The sequence below is a fragment of the Lynx canadensis genome, chromosome E1, assembly GCF_007474595.2.
Source record: "Lynx canadensis isolate LIC74 chromosome E1, mLynCan4.pri.v2, whole genome shotgun sequence".
NCBI lineage: Eukaryota > Metazoa > Chordata > Mammalia > Carnivora > Felidae > Lynx > Lynx canadensis.
The window spans coordinates 16,707,123-16,725,847 of NC_044316.2; the positions used below are offsets into that span (position 1 = coordinate 16,707,123).

The 18,725-nt window shown below is 39.0% G+C and overlaps 1 protein-coding gene across 6 annotated transcripts in view; it reads left to right on the top strand.

Moving 5' to 3' along the window:
• SSH2 (slingshot protein phosphatase 2) overlaps window positions 1–18,725 on the top strand; it is a 246,595-nt gene that overhangs the window by 168,471 nt on the left and 59,399 nt on the right. For all 6 annotated transcript variants that reach the window (XM_030295813.1, XM_032591088.1, XM_032591087.1 and 3 more), the window contains 2 exons: window positions 13,549–13,652; window positions 16,784–16,848. In XM_030295813.1, coding sequence (XP_030151673.1) covers window positions 13,549–13,652; window positions 16,784–16,848 — 169 coding nt within the window. The remainder of the gene's footprint in view (window positions 1–13,548; window positions 13,653–16,783; window positions 16,849–18,725) is intronic.

Consider the following 18,725-nt stretch of genomic DNA (forward strand, 5'->3'; position numbering starts at 1 on the left):
AAAAACTTTTTTTAAGTTTACTTATTTTGAGAGGGAGACAAAGAGCAAGCATAAGCAGGAGAGGGGCAGAGAGAGGGAGAATCCCAAGCAGACTCCACGCTGTCAGCACAGAGCCCCATGTGGGGCTCAATCTCATGAACTGAGAGATCATGACCTGAGCCAAGATCAAGAGTGTGACACTTAACCAACTGAGCCACCCAAGAGCCCTGTAAACACATATGAAATTTAAATTTACTCTTGGATCAGTTTGATTGGAATATTTTTTTTGTATCCAAATCCTAACTAAAATGTTTGGAATTCTCATTGCTTCACATTGCACTCTAGAGTGTTGCAAAATACTACTGTATGATCTCTTTGTCTCTAGCTCTCTGATTTCTTATGAATAGTATTTGGAAAATAGGGAAGAAAGTGCTTTGGGTCATTGCTTCTTCATAAATTTATCTAAAATGTGCATTTAGTAAATTTGAAAAATAAACATTACATCAGGCATCAAGAAAATTCAATAAATTAAATTTTCAAGAAACCAGTGGAGTAAACTTTTCATCTGTACTGGTGGTACAAGTCTACAATGAGTCAGTAATGATTAAGAAGGAAGAGAGTAGGAAGCAAGGAACACTGGAATTGGTTAAAAACTGTGAGCTATTTAAGGCCTGAGACTGCCACTTGCTTTCTCTTTTTCCTTTGGCAACTCCTTAAATTGCCCTTTGAACTTTGCCTTTAGCTAGTTTTCTTTTCTCTTCCTTCTCCTCTTCCTCCATCATCATCACTATTTTACAAAAGTTCGCTGTTTTTGTTAAGTGTCAGAACCTAAGCAGTGGCAACCCTGTTCCTCCTAGATTTCATTGTGAATCAGTACAGGGCCAAGGGGATCTGTAATATGCATCAAAACAGTTATGAGAATAAGGGTTTGCCCAAGGACTATAAAAAGACAGTAAGGTGATGGTAAAGAAAACCAGGCAGAAGATATTCAACATACCTTGCCATGCCTTTCTCTATTCCCCTTTTTTTGATATTTAAGAATTAGTATTTGGGGGGTGCCTGGGTGGCTCAGTGGGTTGAGCTTCCGACTTCAGCTCAGGTCATGATCTCACGGTCTGTGAGTTCGAGCCCCGCTTTGGGCTCTGTGCTGACAGCTCAGAGCCTGGAGCCTGCTTCAGATTCTGTGTCTCCCTCTCTCTCTGACCCTCCCCCATTCACGCTCTGTCTCTCTCTGTCTCAAAAATAAATAAAAATTTTTTTAAAGTAATAAAAAAGAATTTGTATTTTTGATATTTAAGAATTAGCATTTTGAGGGACTTTTTTAAGAATACTTGTTAGCAAATTATTTCATTTTCTTAGCCTAGTAAGGTAGAAAACAACTCTAGGAGAAATGATTTGATAAGGAAAATTGACAGACTAGTGTTTTACCAACTGTATTAAATGTCTATGGCCAGTGAGTTTTGAAAATTACTTCTAAGACTACATACAATAATGTAGCACTGAACTGACTCATATAGAAAGAAAAGAAAAAAGAAAAGAACAGACAGATGGACAAGACCAGACCAGACCCTGAGTTTTCTGATATTTGAGAATTCTCCTTTAGAGAGTAAAGATACCCTGGTGGGTAGGGTACACAAAGTTCAAACTGCTAAAGAAGCCATGGAATGGAATTTAAAAAAAAAAAAAAAAAGAAATAGGCCTAAATTTTTATTCCTGCTCTATCATACTGATTGTGTAATTGGTAAGTTTAGACAAGTTACTCTCATCTCTCTCATCTGTGTTTCTTTATGAAATGGGAAGAATGCCTTCCTTTCATAGAGGTGTTGTGAGATAGTGATATGAAGCACTAAACATCATGTCTGACACAGGGTGGGTATTCAATAAATGATAATTACAACATCCTCCTTAAGCTTGTTTGATAGTGCTCAGAAGCAACACCTAACCACTTCTACCACCATGACACAATTCCCAAAGAGAACATTTTGATGGATATGTCATTGTACCAGATTGCAAGTTTTCACAAATAAAAGTATGTGAAATACTTGTAAAGCTATTGGCATTATTATCAACAAAAAGCTATCCAGTAGACAGCTGATTGTACAGGTTTAGGGCTCTGATGATGGATCTGAGCTCCAGAACCATTGTGGAAGTTGTAGCAGCCAGCTTTTGTGATGGTTCCCATTGATGCTTGACTTCCAGTGTTTACATCCCTATGTAGTCTCATCCTATGTTAAATAAGGATGACCTTATTTAAATAAGGGGCACCTGGGCGCTCAGTCAGTTAAGCATCCAACTTCTCCAACTTTGGCCTACATGATGATCTCACCATTCCCGAGTTTGAGCACTGTGGCAGGCTCTGTGCTCACAGCTCAGAGCCTGAAGCCTGTTTCAGATTCTGTGTCTCCCTCTGTCTTTCTGCCCCTCCCCCACTCATGCTCCGTCTCTCTCAAAAATAAACATTAAAAAAATCTTTTTAAATAAGGTTGACCTGTATAATAGTATGTTGCAGAAATTATGGTGAACTTCCAAGATTAAGTCCTAAAACCTTGCACTCCTGCCTTGTTCTCTCTGGGGTCACTCTGGGGAAGAACAGCTGCCATGTCACAAGAGTTCTCAAGTAGGACAGTGCAGAAGTATACATAGCAGAGAACTGAGGCCTCCTGTCGATAGCCATCTGAGGGAGCCATTTTGTTTATTTTAATTTTTATCTTTTTTATTTTCTTCAAATTTTTATTTAAATTCTTGTCAGTGAACTTACAGTGCAATGTTGGTTTCAGAAGTAGAATTCAGGGGCGCCTGGGTGGCGCAGTCAGTTAAGCGTCCGACTTCAGCCAGGTCACGATCTCGCGGTCCGGGAGTTCAAGCCCCGCGTCGGGCTCTGGGCTGATGGCTCAGAGCCTGGAGCCTGTTTCCGACTCTGTGTCTCCCTCTCTCTCTGCCCCTCCCCCGTTCATGCTCTGTCTCTCTCTGTCCCCAAAAAAATAAATAAACGTTGAAAAAAAAATTTTTTTTAATAAAAAAGACGTAGAATTCAGTAGTTCATCACTTACATACAACACCCAGTGCTCATCATAACAAGTGTTCTCCTTAATACCCATTATCCATCTAGCCCATCCCTCACCCAACCTCCCTCCATCAATCCTCAGTTTTTTCTCTTCTCATTAAGAATCTCTTATGGTTTGTTTCCCTCTCTTCCCCCCCCCCCCCGATATGTTCAGCTGTTTTGTTTCTTAAATTCGACATATGAGTGAAATCATAATGGTATTTGTCTTTCTCTGACTTGTTTCGCTTAGCTTAATACACTGTAGTTCCATCCACATCATTACAAATGGGAAGATTTCATCCTTTTTAATGACTGAATAATACTCCATTGTGTGTGTGTGTGTGTGTGTGTGTGTACCACATCTTTATCCATTCATCAGTCGATGGATATTTGGGCTCTTTCCCTAGCAGATTCCCTTTGAATCTGTATTTTTTTTTATTTTTTAATGTTTATTTTTGAGAGAGAGAGCGAGTGTGAGGGTCAAAGAGAGAGGGAGACACAGAATCCAAAGCAGGCTCCAGGCTCCAAGCTGTCAGCACAGAGCCCGATGCAGGGCTCGAACCCACGAACTGAGTTCATGACCTGAGCCAAGGTCAGATACTTAACTGACAGCCACCCAGGTGCCCCTCAGATCTGTATTTTTGTATCTTTGGGGTAAATACCTAGTAGTGCAATTGCCAGATCTACAGTAGTTCTTTGTATTTTTAACTTTTTGAGGAACCCATACTGTTTTCCAGAGTGGCTGCACCAGTTTGCATTCCCACCAACAGGGCAAGAGAGTTCCCCTTTCTCCATATCCTGAGGGAGCCTTTTTAGAAGCAGATCTTTCAGCCCTAGTCGGGGCTTCAGATGTCTGCTGCATCCTGATAAGACACTCTGAGCCAGAACCACCCCTCTAAGTTGCTCCTGAATTCCTAACCCACAGAAACTGGGAGATAATGAATGTTCTTTATTGTTTTAAGCTTCTACATTTTAGAGTAATTTGTTATTCAGCAATAGATAAGTAGTCAGAAGTCATCTGTATATAGGACAGAATGGCCATGAGTGTGGTGAAGAGAGTAAACACATGAGAGTCATAAGAGTGGGGATCGTAGTCGAGAAGTGGGAGTTTTGTTTCTGAAGTTAAGTCCATCAAGATCTGATGCCTTACTGGGAGCCTGGGTGGCTCAGTTGATTAAGCATCTGACTTCACCTCAGGTCATGAGCTCACAGATTGTGAGTTTGAGCCCCGCATCAGGCTCTTTGCTATCCACAGAGATCCTCTGTCTCCCTCTCTCTCTGCCCTTCCTCCCTCTTGTGCTCTCTCCCTCCCTCCCCTCCCTCTCTCCCTCTCTCTCTTTCTCTCTGTCTCTCAAAAATAAATACATTTTAAGTAAATAAGTGAAAAGAGAGATGATTGAGCTAGATTAAATAAAAGATGGTGACAAGGGTGTCAGAAGGTGACAGCAAGCAAAGAATAGAAGATGACCTGAGCCTCCTTTGCATTAGAGCGAAAGAGAAATCTGAAAACAGGGTTGGACATTTGGCCAAGTGCTTAAGAGCCAGCTTGCATTCCTTCTGCAGGTGTGTTTTAAATACCTGGAAAGGCATTTGTTGAATCATGCAGATGAAATTATTTTTCAAATGCTGAACAGTTTTTCTGAGTTACTATCCTTTTGTTTTATCTATTCCCACCAACTATTTTAAATTTGGTCCCAAGTAATACTGGTCATATCTTGGTAACCAGTACACCTGGCAATTTGAATACTGAGAAAGAACTGTTCAGGTCATTTACTTTTTGGTCCAAACAGCTTTTAAAACTTAACCTTTTTAGAAAAAAAAAGTATTTAAGCCTAGAGTTTAGAGCCACAGGACCGAGGAGCTTTGATAATTCGGCCTGTAAAGGGAATGGGCTCCTTTGAGCTGAGGCAGTTTTCTCCTCTCCTTAGAGGAGAACCTTCTCGAGAATAAGACTCCCACTCATATATGGCCTTTATTATATTGAGGTATGTTCCCTCTACACCCACTTTATTGATATTTTTTATCATGAAGAGATGGTGAATTTTGTCATATGCTTTTTCTGCATCTGTTGAGATGATCATACAGTTTTTACCCATCATTTTGTTAATGTGATGTATCACATTGATTTGCAGATGTTGAACCATCCTGGAAGAAATCCCACTTGATCATGGTGAATGATCCCCTTAATGTGTTGTTGAATTCAGTTTGCCAGTATTTTGTTGAGGATTTTTGCATCAATGTTCATTGGGGATATTGGCCTGTAGTTATCTTTTTTTGTAATGTCTCTGTCTGGTTTTGGTATCAAGGTAATGTTGGCCTCCTAGAGTAAATTTAGAAGCTTACCTTCCTCTGCTGTGTTTTGGAATAGTTTGAGAAAATAGGCATTAACTCTTTAAATGTTTTGTAGAATTTACCTGTGAAACCATCTGGTCCTGGACTTATGTTTGTTGGAAGTGTTTTGATTACTAATTCAGTTTTGTTACTAGTAATTGGTCTGTTAAGATTTTCTATTTCTCCCTGGTTCAGTTTGGGAAGATTGTATGTTTCTAGGAATTTACCCATTTCTTCTAGGCTTTCCAATTTGTTGGCACATAGTTTTTCATACTAGTTTCATATAATCCTTTTCTTTATATTTCTGTGGTGTTGGTTGTTACTTCCCCTCTTTCATTTCTGATTTATTGAGTCCTCCCTCTTTTGCTTTTGCATCCACTTCTTTTGTCAAGTAGTCTTTCTTGCCCTCCTTCCTAGGTCCCATAGTCTTTGTTTTTGGCATCTAGTTTTTGATATTTTTAAAGCAATATTTAATAGTCAACAAACTTACTAAACAAAAAAGAAAAGAAACAACTTTAAGAAACAGCATGAAAGTATTTGCCTCATGGGAATATGTCTAAGCTTTTCCTCACTCGAACCTCAACTTTGTCTTCAGGATGCTGTGAAAAATAGAACAAATATCACACCAGGCTTTGCATTAAAATCCTGTCTTTGTTCTCTTTAGATGAACTGACCAGATGTGTTTTTAACTGCTGGTTGCTTCAAATTATTAGGTCCACAACATGTAGGAACATCGAACTCTGGATAAAGGGTTAAAGTGCTGCCCAGGGTGTCAGATGACATGGGGCCTAATTTAGGTTCCAGTACTAACTAGCTGTGTGACTTGCAACAAGTCATTAAATTCTTTTTTTTTTTAATTTTTCTAATGTTTATTTATTTTTGAGAGAGAGACAGAGTGCGAGCAGGAGAGGAACAGAGAGAGAGAGGGAGACACAGAATCTGAAGCAGGCTCCAGGCTATCAGCACAAAGCCCGACATGGGGCTCGAACCCACGAACTGTGAGATCATGACCTGAGCTGAAGTCGGATGCTTAAGCAACTGAGCCACCCAGGCATCCCAGTCATTAAATTCTTTGAACTTCAACTGATATATCAGATTCTCTATTGCAAGCTCAGAAATTAATTTTAACTATCTTAAACAAAATTTTTGTTTGAAGGAGGTCAGAGCTCACCATATGGACAGGGAGGCTTAGAGAACAGGCAGGAGCCAAAGGCATTAAAGGAAGGCCAGGGAGTAGGAGTAGTCTGGTCTATACCTTGCCATTCTCCCCATAGTGAATGTGACCATTCCCCACTATTCTTGCTCCCTTGGGTCACTTGCCTAAGATCCAGGGAGAATTTCCAACTCGCCAAGCCTAGACCACATGCCAGGTTCCTGCAAGCCCCTTACAGTTCCAGAGCTAGAGGCCACCAAGACCATGCACATTTGGAGACTAGAGTGAGATTAGGAAGGATAGATCTATTTCCAGACAGCCAAAAATAACAGATGTCAATTTAGATGTACTCCAGTCTACAGAAGTTAGAAGGTTGAGTTGTATGGTCAGTGGCAAAATTATTGATCCTATGTTATGTCTCTGTCTGAACATTTCTGAGATGCACATGTTTGAGGCAAAATGGAATTGTTACAAGATCTTACCAAGTAAGTGAACATTCAAAATGAACAAAATAAAAGGAATTTTCTGGGTTTGTTTCTTCTCCCATTTATGATTTATAGGGAAAAGACCAGGAGGATAGTCCTGAAGGAATTTGTTCCTCAGTCTTAAACAGACCCTTTCTTTTCTTCTTAGATTGTGGAAAAGTAGGAAAAAGGTAAAACAAATAGCTGCATCTGAGGGTAGTTGTGCTGGATATTGTGCAAGAGAGTTTAAGTGGAAGATTTGCTGGAACTAAAATGATCTGATGGTTATAGTTAATGAGTAAGAACAGGAGTCCTAAGTTCTTCTTCACCTTGCCAATAATTGGTCTAGAAATGTACCCAACCTCTACTTGTCTGCTGATGAGAGAAATAATCCTGCTGCCTGCATTCATAGGCATGTGTCTGGAATTTATACCTTGGAGGGAGAGGGTTCCAACAGATAGTGATTGCTGTCCTAATACTATCATTTGAACATATGGCCATGTATGGTGGGGGTGGGGATGGGATTGGGAAATGTTTAATTACAGAGAAGACTACATATGATATTTGGATTTAAGACTTTCTCCCATTGTAGTGTAGTCCCTAAATTCCTTGAGGATTACAGAATCAAACTTTTTCTCAACTGCCTAGAAGTATGCTTTGACTTTTTGCAGCCATGTTTCAACATGAAAGCACAATGACTTTTTCCTTCCTGTTTTTTGGATTTAGCCAAACTTTTGAGGAGGCAGTGGGAGCTCTGTAGTTTTTGGTAGCTCTTTGGTTTTTGACCTCTCGTCTGATATTTGAAGCTTTTTATTATGAAATTTCCTTTCTGTTTGATAATGGTCATGCTAAACAGGGACATGAATTCTTTTCCACCTAAGAAACTTATAGAAGCTACCCTACTGCCCTGAATCTGAAAATTAAACAACTTTAAAATAAGCGGAGAACACTTACCAGGAAAGGGAGAATATTAGGGTAGAATATATTTGAAACTTTCCAGTAGATGAATCTTCCTCAAGACAAAAATATAACAGTTTAGATTATGTGTATTTTAATTTTATGTAAATGCTAACCATCTCACTTTGTGCAATTTATAGGTAAAATATAATTTACCTTTAAATTTTAGCGTTATACAGACATACCAAACATTACAAACACTATAAACACGAAAATCTCCTTCCTTCATTTTAATGTTGAAATACAAGTATTACATCCACTTTCTGAAACCCAGTTTCCCATAGTAAATAATCCAGTTCTTCGTGTGTATTGTATATAAAACAGAAGAATATGTGTCCAGCCGATATCCTGCAATTTGGCCAGGTGTGTTGCTTTGTTTTGCTTCCTTGGCCTTTCTCCTGGTCATGGATGATCGCCCTGGCCACATTCTTCAGAAATCATTCCAGCCTTAGAAGAGTTAAGTATTTTCTTCCATTAGTTGACCTTTTTCTCTATACTTTGCCTGAAAATTAACTGCCGGTTAACAAATTTCATGCTTTAGGAAGTGACTTTGATCAGGAGGTAGTGGTATGGAGTGCTTCCCAAATCTGTTTAAAGCAGAATAGTCTTTCCTACATTTTCGAGACTTTTGAAATGCTACTGCCATTCCCAACAGAAGTTAGAGTTCTCTTCTCTACTGTCCATCCCATTTGGATTCATCTCTCTCAGCCAGATGTTCTTGATTCCCCTCAGTATAGTCTTTCTGCTCCTGGCCTTGATAAGGGAAACAAAAAAGGCATGAGAAGAGTTGAGATCTGGATTTATTTCAGTCTTTTCTTTCACTCCTGTACTCTATTTTAAATTCTATTCTGTTGAAAACTCTGTGGGAAAACATTATATTTCATCCTACATAATATCGTAAAACTAGAACAGCCTAATGGAGAGAGTAGTAATTCAGAGCATGAACTTCCAAGTGAAATCTTGGTTTGAATTCTTGCTCTGAGTATTACTAGCTGTGTGATCTTGGGCAAATAACTTAGAATCTCTTGAGTCCATCAGTCTCTTACATGTAAATTGGGGGTAAAAAATAGTACCTACTTCATAGAGTTGTTATGAAGATTAAATGAAATAATGTCCCGTGCTTAGCTTAGTGCCTTGCACACACACTAGGCTTCTAGTCACATTAGTTATTCTTAGCTATTCGTGTCTAACTAGGAATGATCTTCTCTTTGTTGAGCAAGTGAAGAATAGATGAACTTCAACTGTGTTCTGATAGACTGGAGAACTTCATGGTCACTCTGTTAGAAACATGATACTGTGTCATTTTCTTATCAAGCACCTAATCACTTCCTAATCACAATCCGTCTTTAGATCGAGAGAATGGTATTCTCTTTATCTTGTGTTTTCCTTAATATAGAGGTTCTGGAGTCCTTTTGGGTTTGTGTTTACCTTAGGCATCTGTAATTACCTATGGATGGCTCCGTAAGATTTATTGGAGAAGTCCTGTGTCTGGTCCAGAATTGGTCAACTCAGAAAATGTGTAAAAGGTTTCACCTGCCTGTCTAAATTTTTAAGTAGAAATGAACTCTATGTTGATTGAATCTTCAGGAAGCTTTTCAAAAAGAGCAATGAATTTCTTGCTGTTGTAGCAAAATATACTAAGCTTTTACCTTACACTGAAGTACCTGTGATTAAATTTACATATAATTTTATTCATATGTAAATAAGGCATTTAATTTTCAAGTTGAATTTGAACCACCTAAATCCTGTTGGTTGTGAATTTTATTTTTTCACTTCTGTGCCATCATACTGCCATCCCGTCTTTGATAGCACTTACAGAGCTTTGACTTTTGTTCAGTGATGATAAAGGATTTTTGTAATCATCCACACTTTTATTCCGGATCTCCAGTGACCAACAATATATGCCACTTTTGTGTTAACTGGGGGGTCACAATCTGGGACCACAGCATAAAGAGGATTGACTGTACCATCCAGCGCGTGTCTGCCATGACTCTCTGGGATTCTGTGCTGCACCTAGTATGGTAGTCTCCTGGCCCAGCTGTTTCTGCTCTGCATTTTGTTCTGAAAAGTTCATTGAGATTTGTGTAAATGATTTAAATAGAAAGGCATCTTTTCTCTTATACTAGATGTAAGTTTGACTCCTGGTCTTTCTTTTATTTTATAATAAGGAATTTTCCAAGTAGCTTTGAATTAACCAAGGGCCCTTGCCCCCTACCCCAACCCTCCCCTAGTGAAAAGCACTACCTACATTTAAAAAAAATTTTTAATGTTTATTTTTGAGAGAGAAAGAGATAGAGCGCAAGCAGGGGAGGGATAGAGAGAGAGGGAGACGCAGAATCCGGAGCAGGCTCTGCACTGTCAGCACAGAGCCTGACCTGGGACTCAAACTCACAAACGGTGAGATCATGACCTGAGCCCAAGTCGGACGCTCAACCAAGAGCCACCCAGGTGCCCATCACTACCTACATTTTAAAGAGCACACTTAGATTTGCTTTAAAGCATAAGCAGCAATAAATGTATCAAACGAGGAAGTTAGTTCTTAGATTAGTGTTTGTCAAAGAGAAACTACCTCTGTCTCAAAAGGAACAACTGAAATATGCTTTGTTGTTTTAAGCTCTCTACATATACTTCTTTTGAAGATACTGAAACCACTTTGTTTACTGGAAACCAAAGTGCCCACACCTGTAACTTTGTCTGGGTTAGGTAGAATATTAGCCTATATTTTTAAAATATTTTCATTTGATAAAGCAGACTTGCTGTGTTGGCAGAAGTGTGAATTTCATTTCCTGTCTGTGGTGTACCCCACTCATCCTGTCACTCAAGACATTTTGTTTGAGGTTGTTCCCGTAATGTGAGTGAAACACAGTGACCCACAGCAGGGTGACATGTGCATGCCACGAATGTAACAAGAGACAAGACTTGTGCAATAGACCACAAGAGCGCAACGCTTTATTTAAAGATGGAAACAAAACAAAATAAAGGCAGTCCCTCCTAGCCAGCATGCAGATTTTTTTTAAAGTGGCATCTGTGGATTCTTCTGTTTGTTTTTAGAAGACATGTTCCAATCTATTTAGCAAGTTAGCTCAAAAGTTTATCAGCTTCATGCCACTTAATTAAAGAATAAAACTGAGTCAACAAGTGACATTATAAAGGTGATTTAATTGTTTGCCAATTAATTTATCGTCAAACATTTGTAGTTACAATCCATTAATTTGCCAAATCTGTTCAGTTCTGTAACAATTATTTTTTGCATGTGAAATTACAGAATTTGTGTTCTTGTCCTAAATTATAGTTCCTGCTGCAATGACAGGACAGATAAAACAGTGTGGAAAAAACCCTGAGATGAACTCATTCATTTGTCAAATATCTATTGAACATCTAATGTGTGCTTGACACTATTTCCAATGTTGAGGATATAGTGCAGAGCAAAATAAAATCCTTGCTCTTCATTGAGCTTATATATTCTGTCATAAGGAGATAACCACATTAAGTATACAAAGTAAGTAAATGTAATTTTAGTATATGATAAATATCCTGAAGGAAATAAAACAACAGGACAGAGTATGATTGGGATGGGTGAGAGGTGATCTATTTGGAGCTGTGACTTAAATAGCGGCAGGGCAGGAGAAATGTGTCCCAAGTAGAAAACAAAAAGCACAAAGACCCTGAGAAGGGGCCTAAAATATAGAAGAAACAAAAAAGACCAGTGCAGCCAGACCACAGTGAACAAAAGGGGAGATAGTGCAAAATTAGAGAAGCAATGTATTATCGGATGTTACAGGGCCTTGAAGTCTGAAGACTTCAGCTTTTATTTGTTCAGTACAAAGGGAAACCGTTGGAGAGTTTTAAGGAGGGAAGTGGCATTATGTGATATATATGTGTATTTTATATACGTAAAATCACTCTGGTTACTCTTTGGTAAGTGGATAGCAGTGGTGCAGAAGTGGTTGCAGACAGACCAGTTAAGAAATTTTTTGCTGATAGAATGTCTGGGATTTAGTTTCACTTCAGGGACCAGGTGAATAGAGTAAGGATGTAGAAGAAACAAAGATTGGCCTTCAGTTAAAGCTGAAATGATGAGAACATGGGGGTTCATTATATTATGCCCTTAATTTTCCATAATAAAAAGCTAAAAAAAAAAACTTTAATAGTGGTCTAAATGAAAAATGGTGGTGCTATGGACATTGTCAAAGTGGTAATGGAGATAAGTGGGCAGATTCAAGATATATTTGAAAGTAAAACCCCTAGGTCTTACTGATGGATTAGGATACATGTTGTTGCAGGGAAAAAGAGGAACCAAGGATGACTGCTAAGTATTTGGCCCAAACAGTTTGGGTGGATGAGAATAGGGATCAGGTTTGCAGGGACGCAGGAGCTTTGTTTTGGCAATGCAAATTTGCGATGCCAGTTGGATTTCCAAGTGGAAATGTTGAGTAGGGAGTGTAATTCACAATACATTACCTAACTCTGCATAACATGCTTATAAGCAAACTTGGAACCCTCCATTCTGAATTTTGCCATTAGTGTTTTAAAAGTTCTATTAGACCTTTTCAGATTTGTGGGTAACGTTAAAAGTCTTAGTCTGTTGATATGAAATAGTTTGGATATATTTTGTTTTCTGCGGATATTCACTAGTGATTATATTACTGCTATCCTGAGTAGTAATTCTCCACCTCCGTTGAACTGTCATTTACATGAAGGATGGTGTTAACATGGCCAGCTCCATAGGTTAAACACATTTCCTGTGCCTTACTCCTTTCAGGCATATGGGAATACAAGTCTGTAAAAGTAAAATCTTGAGTAACACTTTAGTGTGGTGTATGTGTATTTTTTTTAAGTTTTTTTTTTTTTTAAGTTTTTTATTTACTTATTTTGAGACAAAGAGAGCAGGGGAGGGGCAGAGAGAGGGAGAAAAGAAGGAGAAAATCCCAAGCAGGCTCCACACCGCCAGTGTGGAGCCCAATGTGAGGCTCAAACCCACGAACCATGAGATCATGACCTGAGCTGAAATCAAGAGTCAGACACTTAACTTACTGAACCACCCAGGCGCCCCAGTGTAGGTGTATTTTAAACAAACAAACAAAAAATAATAATTTTTTTTGGCAAACTTTGAGCCTGTTAAAGTATTATACTTTACATCTGATTAGGACACTCATCAAACACGTATTGGTAATCATAGATCTAATAACAATACCTAATATTTGTTAAGGGTACCACTGTAAGAAACTGTATTTATATTGGCTCCTCATGACAGCTTTGTTTTTACAGATACGGAAATTTAGGGCCCCCAAAATTCACTCAGGTAAGAAGTAGCAGAGCCAGGATTTAAACCCAGGCAATCTGGCACCAGAGCCTTCACCCTCTTTTTTGTTTCCAGAACCTTCACTCTTAACTACTACCATGTAATATGTAGAGAGTATTGTAAGTTATGTTTCAGAAAAATTGTCTAGAGTAGAAATGACTTTGCAAATAATCAAGGTCTCTTTTGATTTTATTTTTACTTCATCCCTTGAAATTGGGACTTTGGAAGATGGGAGAGAGAATAATCCCAAAATGGATCTCCATCATACTCTGATTTCCTTCCTTAAATAATTCGTTTTGTTTTGACTTTTTCCTGACAGCATCAGCGAGAGCTTTCTAACTGTCAAAGGTGCTGCCCTTTTTCTGCCACGGGGAAATGGCTCATCCACACCAAGAATCAGCCACAGACGCAACAAGCATGCAGGTAAAGTTCCATGTATACCATTCCTTTCTTGGTTTCTTAGCCTTTTGTTTTGTTCTACAAGGCTGACTATCCCATTCCCATTTCTCCAACAGTTTTGTGATAGTGAAGGAAAGAATTGTACTGTGCTATAATCACTTTTCCTTCATTCTCACTATTTTTCTGGCACTTAGCAGAATGCCTTATATATGTAGTAGGTATTCAGTAAATTTTTGTTGGACAAATACTGAGGTACAAATATACTCTAATGAATTTTTCTATGATTTAGCAATGAAGGTTCCCGGTAGAATACACCCAGTTTACTTACTGGCAGTACTTTTCACTGCTAACACACCTGAACTTCCATATACCCAGCTCACATAAGAAGCCTTACAGTGGGGATAGGGCTCCCTGACTTTTGCCTGACCTTCAAAGAAGCCATCTGGATCTTGGGGCCAGTAGCACTTAGAGTAGGGACTTAGGCCCACTATTGCCCAGAAATGGTTCTCCTCTACAAGTTCTCCATCCTAAAAATCCTTTCCTCAGGCTATTTGTCCTGATAGAACAGAATAAATCTTAATTTTTAAAAAGCCTCAGCTGCTTAACTCAATTGTAACATGAAACTTAAGTCACTCTTCATTGTTTATTCCTAACACTTTGTCTTCTCCCCACACTGGTTCTTTTTTTTTTTTAAACACTTTTAGTGAGATATAATTCACATACCATATAATTCACTCTATTTACTCATTTAAAGTATACATTCAGTGATTTTTTTTTTTCATATGTACAGAGTTGTGCAACCATCGCTCTAATTTTAGAATGTTTTCATCACCCCCAAAAGAAACCCAGTTATCCATTAGCAGTCATTCCCTATATTCCCCACCTTCCCTGCCAATCCTAAACAACCACTGATCTACTTTCTCTATATATAGATCTGCCTGTTCTGGGTGTTCCATATAAGTGTAATTATATAAATGCTCTTTGGAAACAGGCTCCTTTCACTTAGCATAATGTTTTCAAGCATCATTTATATTAATTTTTTTTAGTGCTTATTTATTTTTGAGAGGGAGAGACAGAGTGTGAGCAGGGGAGGGGCAGAGAGAGAGAGGGAGACACAGAATCCAAAGCAGACTGAGCTGTCAGCACAGAGCCCAAAATGGGGCTCAAACTCACAAACCATGAGATCATGACCTGAGCCAAAGTTGGATGCTTAACCGGACTGAGCCACCCAGGTGCCCAGGGGTCATTTACATTATACTGTGTATCACTACTTTATTCCTTTTTATGACCAAATAATATTCTAGTGTATGGATATACTATATTTTATTTTTCCATTCACCAGTTGATAGACAGTTGAGTTTCCATTTTTGGCTGTGATGAGTAATGCCGCTATGAATATATATGTATAAGCTCTTGTGTGGACATGTTTTAATTTCTCTTGGTTTTATACCTATGAGCCCATATTGGTTCTTACACATGAGACTTAGATTGTGTCTCTGGGTTTGAAATGTAGCAGAACAGACCTGGCCAAACATAATGACTCTGTTTTTTAATTTTGAAAGTTAAAAGATTCTGCAATACTGGAATTGGTCAGAAGCCAGCACTGAAATAGGGGTGGGGTGGGAGTGAGGCAAGAAAACTATTCTTTAAGAAAAGGAAAGAAAAAGGAAAGTCTTTCAGACTTGCCGACCTTTATTTATTTATTTATTTATTTATTTATTTATTTATTTATTTATTTATTTAGAAAGAGAGAGAGAGCATGAGAGGGACAGAGGGAGAGAAAGAGAGAATCTTAAGCAGGCTTCATGCCTGGTGCAGAACCTGACACAGGGCTTGATCCCATGACTGTGAGACCATGACCTAAGCCAAAGTCACGAGTCAGACACTTAACCAACCGAGCCACCTGGTTGCCCCAGACTTGCTGACCTTTTAGACAAATACCTGTTTGCTAACCTACTTTTTCCTTCTTCCCCCTCACCACTTCTTGCATATATCAGTATTTCATCTCATAGTTAAGAGTTGAAGTTAACCTGGAGGAAAATTTTGTATGCAGATTTCAAGATAATGTGAGAACATCAGAATCTTTAGACTCTTAAAAAAGAGACAGATCTGGATGGGCACGAATGAAGTTTTTTGTTCTCTGATTGTCATTATTTATAACAGTATGTTATCGGGGCGCCTGGGTGGCTCAGTCGGTTAAGCGTCCGAGTTCGGCTCAGGTCATGATCTCACGGTTCGTGAGTTCGAGCCCCGCGTCAGGCTCTGTGCTGACAGCTCAGAGCCTGGAGCCTGTTTCAGATTCTGTGCCTCCCTCTCTCTCTCTGACCCTCCCCCGTCCATGCTCTGTCTCTGTCTCAAAAATAAATAAACGTTAAAAAAAAAAAATTTAAAAAAAACCAGTATGTTATCTAATTATCTTCTACTAGCGAAAGCCTCAGGTTTTCTAATACTTTAATACAAAAAAATTTCAACTTAGTTTTATAGAATGTATAGGAACAAGTATGTTTTCAAATACTGATTGGCTGTGTTAAAGTACCTAATAATAGGTTCAGTGGAATATTTATTTCTTGGGATCTGCTATATTTAATGAGAACTCTTATTTTAATATCAGCCACTAATATGGAAATCATTAACTATTGATATTATTTTATGGGAAATCTAAAAATCTTCTTAGGTTAAATGCAACAGAAGATTTACAGGAATAAGAATGGCAAAATGGCTAGCTTTTTTTAAAGTTAGGGATAATTCTAACCTCAGTCACACACCTCATTTTCAGGATTCCTTCCTTGCTACCTTCAGTGTGCCTGAGAGCACAGCCAGTGGTGTCTGTGCCTGGACATATATCACTGTTGCTCTTTTCAGCACCCACTGCAGTATGGAACAGAGGTTGCTCTCAAGTGCACTTTCCGTTGGACAGACACAAAGCAAATTTTAATATAGTACAGGCTAAAAGTAAATATATAGAGATGCAGTCTGCCATTCTGTCTTTTCACTTAAAAAGAAGTTAATCATATTAAGACATTCACTTAATTTCTAATTACAGTCCTTGAGTGACCCAGAACTTTCTTTTACACAGGTTATTAAGGTAGAAGGAATCCTCTCTGTTGACATTACAATGAGGAATAATTATTGTTTTGTTTTACCAATTTAACCAGGTGATCTCCAACAGCATCTCCAAGCAATGTTCATATTACTGCGCCCAGAAGACAACATCAGGCTGGTAAGTTAGTGTTATCATTACTAAAACTCTTCCTCAAAAGACTTTCCAAGATAGCAAACATTAAACAGTCATTTTTATGTACCAGCAGAGTGCTGGGAACTATGTGGAACAAAAAAAAGAATAACATGTCTGCACTATCAGCAAGCTTAGAATATAATTGGGGATAGGAGTTAAGGTGAAATGATGCAAAATAATTTGATGAGTCAGAGCTGTTGATAAGCACCAGTTTGTGAGTTATTGACCATAACAACTGAATTTCAGAAGAAAGAATACTTGGAGACTTGGCTTAGTTAGAAAGGTTTTTATGTAGGGGTGCCCAGGTGGTTCAGTTGGTTAAGTGTCTAACTCTTGATTTCGGCTCAGGCCATGATCTCATGGTTGTAAGATCAAGCCCCACGTCAGGCTCTGTGCTGGGCGTGGAGCCTGCTTGGGATTCTCTCTCTCTCCTCTCTCTGCCCCTTCCCTGGCTGTGCTTGCTCTCGCTCACTCTCTTGCTCACTCTCTCTCTCGGTCACTCTCAAATAATTAAACATTAAAAAAAGAGGGGGGGTTACATATACAGTAAAGCTTGAGCTGGGTCTTGAATGATGATGGATTTACATTAGCAGAAAAGAAGACAGTCCTTCTAGATGAGGACATGACAAAGCAAAAGCACACGTGTTAAGAAGGGACAAGGAGAGAGTAAAAGGACCAGGGATTTGTGCTGGTCTCTGAGTCAGGAGACCTGGGCTTCGGCTGTTACTAATCACGTGATGTTGGACAAGTTACTTAGCTTGTTTGAGTCCATCTCCTTTCTGCCTCTCACAGTTAAGAGGACCAAGTAGACGTGAAAGCTTATTGCTGCCTAAATCTGGGGATTATTGTTACTATAAAAGGAAGATAAGATACCAGAAAAAAGGCAGGCAAATAGGACCTTAATGCTCCATACTAGAGGTCTCAAACTGGCAGATATGTTTTGTTTGGACCACAGGGGTAGTGTTTTTGACTCCAAGCCAGAATTTTAAAGTTGAATGATTTCACATAAAAATCAATACTTGAAGCTTGTCCTCAAAAATCTAAAAATCTGGCAACACTGGAACCTTATTCTCACATGACAAAACTTGCTAGACCTGGAGGAGCAGGCATTGGTATGGCCCAGGCTCTTAATTTACCGAATCCCCACATATCCTGTGGTCTTCTAGACACTGAAGCCAGGTGTCTCCATTTGTCATCATATCTTCACTGTTTTCTTGTAGTGTAGAACTTTAATTCAAGTAGGAAAACAAAAATGGGATGAGTATGTTTCTTTAAGAAAAGTGAAGAGATGGGGCGCCTGGGTGGCGCAGTCGGTTAAGCGTCCGACTTCAGCCAGGTCACGATCTCGCGGTCCGTGAGTTCGAGCCCCGCGTCGGGCTCTGGGCTGATGGCTCAGAGCCTGGAGCCTGTTTCCGATTCTGTGTCTCCCTCTCTCTCTGCCCCTCGCCCGTTCATGCTCTGTCTCTCTCTGTCCCAAAAATAAATAAACGTTGAAAAAAAAAAATTAAAAAAAAAAAAAAAAAAAGAAAAGTGAAGAGCATTTTTACCCATTTAGTTTTCATGTGGCCTCCTTCTCTCATTTACATTCCCTATCTGACTGTCTAGATTAATACTTGGAGGTAGTACCTCAGTAAGCAGTAATGAAACATTACAGGGTTCTGAGCAAGGAATTCGATGGAACAGCTATAGTATTTGAGAGGGGTGCCTGGCTGGCTCAGTCAGTAAAGTATCTGACTCTTGATCTCTGGGTTTTGAGTTTGAGCCCTACATTGGGTGTAGAGATTACATCTAAAAAAGAGAGAGAGAGAGAGAGAGAGAGAGAGATTCCTCAGAATCTAATACAGAATAGTGGGAGGAGGAAG